Here is a 12757-nt window from a genome sequence, read left to right as displayed (position 1 = left end):
GCTTCCTGGTCTATCGGACTTGACGAAAACTTGGCTGAATCTATTAACATAGCTGAAGAAAACTATGTCCAATAGCAGGAGGGTTGGTTGGTAGTAAAAGCATAGGAAGGGCAAAGAAGAGGCCAAGACGGGCAGTGCCCATCCTAATACTGCCTAAGAGTGGAGAAGGAGCAATGGGCAGCTGCTCTGGAGTGTCAGGCCCACTAGGAGGCTGTGCCTGTGGGGGAGATGCATGGATCTGGCTGCCTCAGTCCTTTCCATGACATGCTGGAACCAGCTGATTCCTTTTGTTCTAATTCTCTTCCCATCAAAGAGAAGAGAATTAGACTGTGCTACTTCTAATTGTGCTTCATATGGTTCTCTGATGGTTCTGTCTGTGGAACAGATGTATTCCTCATTGTCAAGTCATAATCTGACAGTCTGATTTTTGTTCAGTCCTGTGATATTGATAAGGTGAGACTGCCCTGACATGGTGAGGACAGAGTCTGATTTGAGTCTAGGAGTCAGGGGACAAGTACGGGGTCATCTTGGCAAGGCCTCTAGGGAGGCAATCACTGGCCATTGCCCAGACAGTACCTCTGCTTCTCCAGGTGGCATGCCCTTTTCCTTTCTAGAAACCCTATGCTGCTTTTAATTTCTGTGTACAGTCTAACCTTGTATTTGTATTTTTTAGATGTTTTTATTTTTCCTTTTCCCCACTTAGATTATAAGCTTTTTGAGGACAGGAACCACTGCAGTGTTTTATATATAGCAGACAATAATGGCTCTCAAAGGAAGAGAGATAAGGCATTAAATCAATTCCACAATGAATAATGCAACCTAATATTTATTTGAAGTAGCATACAGAGTCCAGCAAAAGACAGAGCTGTGCATTCCTAAGACTTTTGAAATGTTACCTTTTAATATTCTGATCAGTGGGGGAAATGAATGGATGGTTATAGAACAGCTGCCTACCTGTTTTGAGGAAAATAAAGGTAGATCCATATTTCTCACCTTAAATAAACATAGTTCAGTAAACAACAAGAACAACAAAAAGATACCATAAAAGCATTAGAAGGAAACAGAAGCAGTATTTTTATAATCTTGTGGTGGGAAAGAGCTTCCTAAGCCTGAGACCATAGGCAGAAATTTTTTATAAAGATTTGAGAGCCTTGTCTTTGATCCCATTAGCAACCTGATCACTTATTTATGACAAGCAGTGGCTTTACATATATTGTCTGACTTAATTATCAAAACAGCCCTGCAAGGAAGATGTTATCATCCTTCCTTTACAGATGAAAGAGATCAACTTAGGCTCCAGTGGCAAAACCAAAAGCAGAACCAGAGTCACTGCCCGTAAAGCCTCTGCTCCATATTACCACTGTTCTGTTTTGCCTCCTTAAAGACAAAAACAAGTGGGGAATAGCTGAAAAATTGACATACAATGAAATAATATAATAATGTATTTAATATGAAAAGGGCTTTTATAAAACAACAAGAAAAAGACAAAGCAACTCCAGTGGGAAACGAGGCAGAGGCTACGAAGAGTAGGAGGTGTGTGTGTTTATGTCCTCACACCTGTCAGCCTCTCCGCAGGGCTTCTGCAGGTGGGTCTTGTTGGCGAGGTCTTTGCTTCCTCAGGGTGTAAAGATAGTTTCCTATATTTCTTCTAATACTTTTATAACAGTGTGTTGTTATTTGTATTTTTAAAATCCATCTGGAATTTGTTTTATTTGGTTGGTTTTGGTATGGTTGACTTAGGGAACCTAGCTCTTCCCCCCACCCCCCCATGAAGATCCAGTTGTTTCAAAACCTTTTATTCAATGGTTAATGCTCTCCTCACTGATCTAAAATACCATCTTTTTCTTGACTCTGTCCTTTTCCAGTTCCAGAACCACCCTAGTTAATTCCAGTTGCTTTGTAACATAGTTTGATAAGGCACAAGCTCCTACTCTTTGATCTTTTTCATACTTTTTGTAACTGTTCATACATATTTTCTCTACCAAATGTCAGCTGGTCACTCTTTGTAGAAACAAAAAAAAACAAAAAGAAAAAAAAAAAAAAAAAACCCACAAAAAAAAAACCAACTGTTGGGATTTGAATGGGATTACATTTCCTTTCTGGGAACATTGTATCTTACACCATGTAATCAGTTCTTACTGTCACTCAGAAGTTTTAGGGTTGTCTCCACATAGGTCTTATGCATCTTTTCTTCAGTTGATTTCTAGGTCCTTTGTCCTTTTTTATTGCTATTGTGAATGGGATCTTACTTCCATTACATTTTCTAATTGGTTGTTGGTGGCTACATAGAAAAGCAATTGAAGTTTGTGTGCTCATCGCTTGATTTTTTTTACTCGCCACCTTACTAAATTCTCATATTACTTATAATAACATGTTAGTTGATTCTTTGGGGCTTTGTAGATTGCCCATCATTTCATACGGAAATAATGATAGCTTTATCTCTCCTTTCCAGTGCTCAGCCCCATTTATTTGTCTTAGTGCATGGGTGGCACTAATATAATTGATGGTTCTGTTTTTCTTGTTGCATTGGTGGTACTCCTCAACAGTGTTTATATTGGCAGTAAGAACAGGCATCTTTTGTTGTTTCTCACTTTAAAGCAGAGCTGTTCTTTATTTAGGCTTCCAGTAGATACTTTTATCAAGTTAAGGATGTTTCCTTCTGTTCCTACTTCTAAGAGTTTTTATTACAAATGATGTGTTGATTGTTATGTAAAACAGTTTCAATAAAATACATTAAGTGCCACCTGCATTCAAGGTCCTAAATTAGGTTCTGTGGAAGAGTCAAAGAACTGTTAAACAAGCTAGAATCCCTGTCCTCAAAAAAGCTGTCATCTAGCTGGGAAGATAAGACTTGAGATAAATAAAAGGAATGAATAAAGGTTTGGAGATAGTGGTCATTGTAATGAATAATCATGATTATGTTTTCTTCCAAAACAGATTTATTCTCATAAACTAGCATCAGAAGAAGATGTAGAAAAAGCCCCAAGGTAAATATTAGTCTGGCAATTTTTAAAATATAATTTTAAAACTAGAGGAGAACCTAGAGCTCATCTATTTCAATCCTTTCATTTTTCAGTGTGGAAACTGTCAGAGGCAGGAGAATACTTATCCTAGTGCTTTGCCTGGTTCTAAGAAATTAGCTCCGAAGCCAAAGCTGAGTTAGAGGGGACTAGCACAGATGCATCTGCTGTCACCAGTGCTTGCAGAAAAGAGGGTAGAGGAGGAGAGGTTTTAGCTGAGCCTGTTTCTGCCTGCTGTTGGTGGGCATCAGGCAGGCCAGAGGCCTTTTTGGAGTCTGGGGAAGGTGTAGGGAAGGCCACATATTTTGGAGGTAAAGGAGCCAGTCTCATTCAAGGTCAATGGAAGGTAAACTGTATGAGTTCTTCCTGTAAAGTGGCCAGAAAACTTCCCTTCTCATCCTACTAGTTTTCAAGCCCCTACCCATCCCCTTTATCCAAACCTCATTGAATTTTAACCAAGAGGGACCTTAGCAGCTTGTATCTCTCTTTTATAATAAGGAAATGGAGAGGGAAAAAGAGAAAATATCTTACCCATTGGTCACACCACTAGTGAGTGTCCAGGAGGATGGTTCTTTTCCCTTTGCATAGTTTTCCACTAATTATACAGTGCTGGGTCATGAGCTACGTTTTATATCACAACTAAGTACACACAACCTTATATAGACATAAGTAGTTGCTAAAACAAACCTATCCCATAATCTGATATTTTTTTTCTGTTCAGATCCTTTTTGTTTTGATTTGATTTTTTAATACTGGTCATGACCCTTAAACTTATTTCACAACTCACTAGTCAGCTCATTTGATATGTAAATCAAAGAGCTAGATAACTTTACTAATTAGCCTAAGGCATTTTAACTTTGTATGATTCAGCTTATACTATAGAAGCTGAATGATGCATGGGAGACTACATCTGAAGGGAACTGTTCCGGTTTGCTAATGCTGCCTTTACACAAAATATCGTATAAAGGGGGGTTATTTGGTTACAAGTTTATAGTCTGAAGTCCATGAAAATGTCCAAATTAAGGCATCAACACAAGTATACCTTCACTGAAGGAAGGCCAGTGGCGTCTGGAAAACCTGTTAGCTGGGAAGACGCATGGCTGGCATCTGCTGATCCTGGGTTGTGTTCGAGCTCCTTTCTCAGCTCCTGTGCATTCTTCAAAATGTTGCTCTTGGGGTGTTTTGTCCTCTCTTAGCTTCTCCAGAGCAAACTCTAGGCTAACATCTCTGAAGCATTAGCAAAAGTCTACTTTTTGTCTCCAAAATGTCCTTCTCAACTGCTCTGAGCTCCTTCTGTCTGTGAACTCTTTTATAGGACTGCAGTGATTTAATTAAGACTCATGCTGAATGGGTGGGGTAACACCTCCATGGAAATTATCTTATCAAAGGTGTCACCCACAGTTGATTGAGTCACATTTCCATGGCAACAATTAATAGGTTCGAACCTAATCAGCACTAATATGTCTGTTCCCACAAGACTGCATCAAAGAACATGGCTTTTGGTGGGACATAATATATCCCAACTAGCACAGGAACTAATGTAAAATGTTTCTAGAGAGGTTGTCCAGGATGGTCATGCAGTTTCTTCACTGCTCAAGGGCATTTGCCAAGTGAGTGAGTGAGACTGAAAATCCTGCCTATACTGTATGCCAAGCCACACACAGAGGTCTCCCCAGAGATTATGGGGCTCTTTTGGACAGACACAGAAAGCTCCTGGGGCCCAGCATACATGGATTTGTTTTAAAACCCAAAGTCTGTGGTGATTTCACTACTTTTGGTTTATGGACAAAGGTAAACATTTAGTCCTGCTGAGACCAGAGATACCTGCTGTGAGAGACACAGAAAATGACATGAATCACTAATGGTCCTGTGTGTGTGTGTTCTCCCCTCAGGGGCTCTTTGCATTTTCTGCTGCAAAGGAGATGTGCATCAGAAGATGAGAGTGAGGTAAATTTGAAGATTATTCAATAGTGTGGCCAGAGAAAACAGTAAAAATGCATAATTAATATTTCCCTTTCTATTTTCTAGGAGGGATTTTTCTGGAAAAGGCGGCCACTTTGGCTTAGGGATATGTATAGACCTCTCAACGCCACACACAAGAAAAACATGGCACAGAAGCTACACGACAAGGACTCTTCTGATGAGGATGAGATTTTCAACAAAAATAGAGGGTAAATGATTGGGGATAATTTAAACTTCTCATCTAAAATGAGGAGTTAAAATTCTCTTGCTCCTTTCAAGCGTAAAAGCCACGGGCATTATTCTTCTCCCAGGGTGTCCAGCACCTCAGCAGAGAAGACTACGGGGACTAGAGAGACGACCGAAGAGCCGGGTGAGGAGAGTGAGACAGCGGAGGAGACCACCACCGAGTGAGCCCCAGCCCTCAGGCCTCCTGCGGATTGTATTTACTAATGTTGGCTTCTCAGCACTGCTTGCAAAATACCTATTTTTCGTAATAAAATCTATAATGAATTTTAGCCACGTGGTAAGGAATTAAAACGTAAATAGTTAAATATTTGCATGAAAATAACAGGGTGTTTATCAAGAGCTGCAGGCAAGAAAAGCAGGGCCGGAGCTAGAATTCCTCACGGTAGCCATTACTTCTCTAAGAGGCAGTTTGGGTGAAGAAGGATGAATAGGGGCTTCTTTCCCCCATTTCTGCAATACAGACAGTCCTTGGGAAACTGACAATGTTTTGGTTTCAAGGGGTGTAGATTAAATCAAATGCCAATCTTTTCTGGTGCTCTCCTCTACACTTCCTTGCGGGAGGAGCCCGGTCCCCAGCTACCGTCGCTTACACCGAGCTTGTGGATGGGCCACAGGGGCTTCTCCACCTTTGGCCCCTCTCACAGGGTCTCTGAGATGCCCAGAATATTTGGATCACTGAATCTACCTCCAGTGGGAGCCAAGTCCTGTCTTTTTCCCAAGCCCTCAAACTCAGGAAAAAAATGTGTGCCCTGTCTCGTTCGGAGGTCCTCAACCCTTACAGGCCATTGGAAAATTCACATCGCCTTTTTTTTTCTTTTCCAACTCTCTCAACCCTTGGATATAGCAGGCAGGGAGATGCTGGAGGGATAAGGGTAAAGGAAGAATGTGTGAGAACAGGAATTGCCCAAGCCTGCCCTCCTCAAGCCAGGAAGGGTGCTGTTCTGGAAACCATTTGGTGGGACCCAGGCTCCCCCACCCCCACCCCTGGGAGGATCAGTGGGTGCTGCTCAACTCCATCGGTCCAGCACCAAACCCCAGACCCACCCACTGGGCAGAGCCACAGATGCAGGATTTCACGAGATGATGCAAGTAAAAACTGTAGAAGACACAAGGGTTCCTCCACGCCTTCTGCCAATCACGTGAGAGGGCAAGGAGGGGATGAGCAGTCCTATTTAAATGTCTTTCTAAAAGCAAAGAAAACATTAATAAATCATGTTTTCAAAGTCACTGAGAGTTAAGCACATTACTGAGTAAGAGAAATTCTAAATGAGCAAGATTGGATGATCGACCTGTTGAACTTGTTGGCACTGCAATACCTGAGAGGAGGAAAGATGGCAGCTGAGGAACGTCAGCACAGAGTCCCCCAGAAGAGCAGAGCAACTGGGAAAGAGCCCAGCAGTTTTTGCTGGTTAGGGTTCCAAGCAAAGTGAATCCCCTTTAGTTCCCCATCTGCTTTATGGGTTTGCTGATGCAGGGCCAGAGGCACCTGTTCTCTCGATACCTGCCCAAGTTAACCTCCCAAAGCTCCCTACTGAAGATGAAAAACAAGAGTTTTTCTCCAGTGACATCAGTGAGCCAATGAAGATTTACTGTGCTTAAAGCACAAGACTAAATAATAATAATAGGAATCAGCAGCAGCAGCTGCTGCCATTTACTCTTTGCTTACTTGATGCCAAGCCCTGGGTTCAACATTTTACAGTCTTGTCTCATTGAACCCAAAATTCCATGGACGCGTATTTTGTCGTCCTCATTTGACAGATAAGGAAACAGGACCCAAAGAATTTAAATAACTTGGCCAAAGCTACACATCCCAAACTGATTATTTAGGGTTCTAACCCAGAATTATTAGACCCCAAAGCCTCTTAGCCTGTTATTACACTGCCCTGCAGTGGAGTGTAGGGAAACAGAGAAGGGTAAGCCATGGTGGCCATCGGAGAGTCAGTCATAGTGGCGATGGTGTGATGGCAGCTACTGTTTACTGAACGCCCACCATGGGCCAGGTGCAGTACCAGGCACTTTAGTTACACTGCTGGGTCCCAAGGAACCTCAGAAACTCCCTTTGCCACTCAAACCCTATAACAGGGGTTGATTTTGATAGGAAAGTTCAACATAAAGACAGGGAGCTGACAAGAAAAAAAGAATAGAAATCCTTGTACTGCTGGTTGCCAAAAGTCTGGACTGGGAATCCAGGAGCTCTAGGTTCCTATTTTTGAATGGATTTTTATGTCAAATTTGGAGCATAAAATGAGCCTTGTATAATAATATTTTAAATATATAACACCACCTAAAATGCGCGTAATTCTTATTAGTCTCAAATACTCCCCTCTCATAATTCTGAATTAAAAGTTCTAAGAGTAAGATTCTGTTTTGTCTGGCTTGCCCTAGGCTTGGCAGAGGTCTTGCCTAAGCCTGGAGCTTTCACCTGACTGGCCTGTGAAGGAGCAAGTCTCTCCTTGGATCAGGTTCACAAGAAGTGGTTCAGCTCTTGTTTGACTGGAAAGGGTGGGTCTAAGGAATGGCTTGGAGGAAGGGAAGTGGAAGAAAAACAGAAGTTTCTTAGGCTGGCAAGAGGAAGGAAAAGCACTCTAGACAAGAGACAGTACAAAGGCAGGAAGACAGGAAACCATGAGTTGCTCTTGAACTGCGTGAATCTGCTGTTGCCTGCGGCATGAAGCCCCAGGGGTGGGAGGTGGTGTGGGAAGCTGCACGGATGAGCAGGGTCCCAGATCCCAGAGGGGTCTCGACCAAACAGGTGACAAACTACTTATTGAAATGTTAAGCAGAAGAGAGACATGATCAAGCTTGAGTTTTAGAAAGAGGCCTAGAAATAGAGATGCCAAGAGATCAACTTGTAGGTCCAGACTAAGTAGGGAACTGAGAGAAAATGGATGTAGAAAATGTTCATGCACATGAAAAACATGTGTGGTGGATGTATGTGAACAAGAACTGGAAGGACAAGAGCTTGTGTTCAGAGAGTAAAAGACTGGGTTTGAGATTTTTATGGTAGATTCCAGGGGATGACAAGGTGCAAGTATAACCTGGGAATGGGGATCAGTGAAGCCTTGGTAATTTAGGAGAGACAAATCCAGATGGTTTAGAAACACCCTCCCATTCCTCTTTTAGCAGTTGAGCAGAGAGCTAGCTCAGCAGGTGCCAGTGAGCTCAATGGAAAAATAAGCTGATGACAGTCACTGAGCTCCTGAGCCCCTCCCCCACTTTGCAATGAGGCCATTTCTTTAATCACAGAGCTTCCATTGTAGTGGCGTAGATGTTCTCTGCCTCACCTCCGCTACACACCTGTAATGCCCGGGGTAGGTCCCTGTCTACTCTCTACAGGAACTCTGTGCATGGTCCAGCTAAAGCCCTTCTTTGTGGGAAAAAGAGTGATTGGAGGATTGAGTGCACTGTATTCTCTGCTTGTAAGTTGCTCCCCACCCCATAAAAGGAAAAAAAAAGACTTTATACTTGAACCTAGTGGTACATGTTGGTCTGTAGTTCCCTTTATGTGACAGGAGATGATGGAATTTTTCATGCTCAGGAAAATCTAGGTAGCATGATCAGTTGTTGGCATGGTCAGTACTGGGGTATAAGGAGGATTGAGAGCCCAGGGCCAAAGTCCCCACCTGTCACAAGGGCAGCATTAATGAATATACTAGCTCAGAGGATCTCAAGTCTGTCTGACTCAACTCCCGTGTCATACAATGTGATGGTTATCTGGTGCTGCATAACAGATTACCCCAAAAGAAACATTTATTCCTCACAACTTTTGTGGGTCAAGAATTCAGAAGTAGTGGCTCTGGGGCTCTCATGAGGTTGCAGTCAAGATGTAAACCAGGGGTGGAAAATGAACAAAAAAAACAGATGCCATCCAGAGCTGCAGTCATCTGAAGGCTAGATCTGCTTCATGGGTGGTTCATCGCTCACATGCTGGCAAACTGGAGCCAGATGCTGGAAGGAGGCTTCGTTTCATGCCAATGTCAGCCTTTTTACAGGCTACTTGGATCTCTGTATACATGATGGCTGGCTTCCTCCAGAGTGAGCAAATGGGAGACAGAGAGTGACAAGCAGAAGTTATCTTTTTTATGGCTGTTTCAGTTTGCTAAAGCTGCTAGAATGCAATATACCAGAAATGGGTTGGCTTTTAGAATGGTGACTATTAGCTTGCAAATTTACAGTTCTAAGCTGTGAAAATATCCCAATTAAGGCATCAACAGGATGATACCTTCTCTGAAGACAGTTTGCCAGCATCCAGGGTTCCTCTGTCGGCTAGTAAGGCACATGGACAGTGTCTGCTGGTCCTTCACTCCTGGGTTTTGTTGCTTTCAGCTCCTGGTTCCAGAGGCCTTCTCTCTAAGCTTCTGTGGGTCCTCCTTAGCATCTCCAAGGCTTTTCTCTGTAAGCTCCCTCTGGGTATTTCTCTCTGAGCACTCTGGGCTTTTTCTTTTATCCTCATAAAGGACTCCAGTAAAAGATTAAAACCCACCTTGAATTGTGTGGGTCACATCTCAATTGAAACAACCTAATCAAAAGATCCCAGTCACAATAGGTCTGCACCCACAGGAATGGACTAAAAGAACATGGCCTAAAGGGCAAAGGTCGAAACTGGCTGTGTCTTGAAACTTCAACTTCCATGTGAGACCGAGGGAAGAGATGTCTATTTGCTTCAGGATCTATATTTTCTAAACAGTGTAACTCTACAGTTTGTTCAAACACCACAAGTACATGGAACTTTGAATAGGAAGTGAGATATGGTAGGTTAGTATAGGTTAGAGGGAAATAGTGACACATCCCAAAGTAATTTGAGCAGAGAATAAAAATATATTTGCAGGTCCCCCCTGAGGAGCTGGGGGAAATGCGGAAGCATTGGACTTCCTCACCTGGACCGATGCTGATGTTGTCACACACATTGAGGACTGGCGGTTTGATGTGCCGAGCCCTAGATCTTGGGGCTTGCTTTTATGAAGCTCGTTACTGCAAAGGAGAGGCTAAGCTTGCATATAACTGGGCCTAAGAGTCTCCCCCTGAGTACCTCTTTGTTACTCAGATGTGGCCCTCTCTCTCTCTCTAAGCCACCTCAGCAGGTGAACTCAGTGCCTTCCCCGCTACGTGGGATCTGACACCCAGGAATGTAAATCTTCCTGGTAATGTGGAATATGACTCCCAGTAACGAGGAATCTAGACCTGGCATCATAGGATGGAGAACATCTTCTTGATGAAAAGGGGGATGTGAAAGGAAATGAAACAAGTTTCAGTAGCTGAGAGATTCCAAAAGGAGCTGAAAGGTCACTCTGGTGGGCACGCTTATGCACAATATAGATAACCCTTTTTAGGTTCTAATGACTTGGAATAGCTAGAAGTAAATACCTGAAACTACCAAGTTACAACCCAGAACCCCTGAATCTTGAAGACAATTGTATAACAATGTAGCTTATAAGGGGTGACAATGTGATTGGGAAAGCCATGTGGATCACACTCTCCATTGTCCAGTGTATGGATGGATAAGTAGAAAAATGGGGGGAAATAAACAGCCAGTATTCTTTTTTAATTGTTCTTTTTCACTTTAGTTTTTATTCTTATTGCTTTTGTGTGTGTGGTAATGAAAATGTTCAAAAATTAATGTTGGTGATGAATGCACAATTATATAATGGTAGTGTGAACAACTGTACACTTTGCATGACATGACTGCATCGTATGTGAATATATCTCAATAAAATTGAATTATTTAAAATATATATATATATATATTCGCAGGGCCCCCCTGAGGAGCTGGGGAAAATGTGGAAGTGTTGGACACCCTCACCTGGACTGATGCGGATGTTCTCACAAACACTGAGGACTGGCAGTTTGATGTGCTGAGCCCTCTATCATGGGATTTGCCTTTATGAAGCTTGTTACTGTAAAGGAGAGGCTAAACCTTCATATAATTGTTCCTAAGAGTCTCCCTGAGTGCCTCTTTGTTGCTCCGATGTCGCCCTCTCTCTCTAAGCCACCTCGGCAGGTGAACTCACTGCCGTCCCCCCTATGTGGGACCTGACTCCCAGGGGTGTAAATCTCCCTGGCAAAACAGGATGTGACACCCAGGGATGAATCTGAACATGGCATTGTGGGATTGAGAACATCTTCTTGACCAAAAGAGGGATGTGAAATGAAACAAAATAAAGTTTCATTGGCTGAGAGATTTCAAATGGAGTCAAGAAGTCACTCTGTTGGACACTCTTATGTACTATATAGATAACACTTCTTAGGTATTAATGTATTGGAATAGCTAGAAGCAAATAGCTGAAACTATCAGACTCCAACCCAGTAGTCTGGATTCCTGAAGACAACTGTACAATTTAGATTACAAGGGTTGACAGTGTGATTGTGAAAACCCTGTGGATCACACTCCCTTTATCCAGTGTATGGATTAATGAGTAGAAAAATGGAGACAAAAACTAAATGAAAATAGGGAGGGATGCAGGGGATGATTTGGGTGTTCTTTTTTACTTTTATTTTTTATTCTTATTCTGATTCTTTCTGATTGTAAGGAAAATGTTCAAAATAGATTGGGGTGACAAATGCATAACTATATGATGGTACTGTGAACAGCTGATTGTACACCATGGATGACTGTATGGTATGTGAATGTATTTCAACAAAACTGAATTTAATTAAAAAAACAAAAAAGAACATGGCCTTTTCTGGGGTACATGACAGCTTCAAACCAGCACTATGGCCTAGCCTCAGAAGTCATATGGCATCATTTCTGCCACATAAATGAACTCAGAAGTAAGTAGGTAAATTCAACCTACATAAAGGAGGGGATTTAGACTCCATCTTTTAAGAAGGGAGACTTAGAAAATTTGTGGACACATTTTAAAACTATCACAGACAGGGAGGAACAGAAACACTTCAGATATTCCAAGAAAAAAGGGATTTGATATGGCAATTAGGTGCTTATCATTGGAGGGGTCAGAGATGGTGAAAGCTGGGAGTGGGGAGGGACAGAACACCATTAGCTTTCAGGTTACCACAGTTGCTGTCCAGAGAATCAAAGTCGCTACCACCACTCGGAAGCCAGGAAACCACTGCTGTGGTTACTGTAGTCCCAGGACCCACAGCTGCTGACGCAGGAGAATGTGGAGTCGAGCTGCCACTGGAGCCTGCATGTCTGCTGCTGCCACAGAGGAGTGGATGACTTCTACTGCCCTTCCACTTGCCACATCTCACACGAACACATTTTATTGGCAGAACACTTCTGGCAAGGGAGTCTGAACTGATTCCTGGACTTCCAGCACCTGCAAAGAAGGGGTTGGAAATGGGTGTTAAGAGCCAACCAGGAGACGCTTCCAGGGAAGACGGTGGATTAGGCTACTAAAGGACACACTCCTCCTACAGAAACAGCCAGTGGACAGGCAGAAACTGAATCAATGTTTCTGGGGCTCCAGAGACCAGGGAGCACTGCACAGCATCCAGTAAAGAGCAGGTCAGGGAGACTGAGAAGCTTGCAGCAAATATTATGAGTGAATTGCCCCCTGCAGAAGTGGCTG

The 12757-nt window shown here is 42.7% G+C and overlaps 1 protein-coding gene across 1 annotated transcript in view; it reads left to right on the top strand.

The window, feature by feature from the left end:
* The window catches only part of LOC119514500 (leucine-rich repeat-containing protein 37A2-like), a 67645-nt gene extending 56611 nt beyond the window's left edge, over positions 1–11034 (top strand). The window contains exons 8-12 of the mRNA XM_037810301.1: positions 2938–2987; positions 4913–4967; positions 5049–5191; positions 5294–5352; positions 10980–11034. Of these exons, the coding sequence (XP_037666229.1) occupies positions 2938–2987; positions 4913–4967; positions 5049–5191; positions 5294–5352; positions 10980–10990 (318 nt within the window). The 3' untranslated portion in view covers positions 10991–11034. The remainder of the gene's footprint in view (positions 1–2937; positions 2988–4912; positions 4968–5048; positions 5192–5293; positions 5353–10979) is intronic.
* Positions 11035–12757: the final 1723 nt, after the last annotated feature.

This window comes from Choloepus didactylus, chromosome 18, assembly GCF_015220235.1.
Source record: "Choloepus didactylus isolate mChoDid1 chromosome 18, mChoDid1.pri, whole genome shotgun sequence".
In the NCBI taxonomy this organism is placed as follows: Eukaryota; Metazoa; Chordata; class Mammalia; order Pilosa; family Megalonychidae; genus Choloepus; species Choloepus didactylus.
Note: the sequence above shows the minus strand (reverse complement) of the source record. Positions and strands in the feature narration are given on the sequence as shown.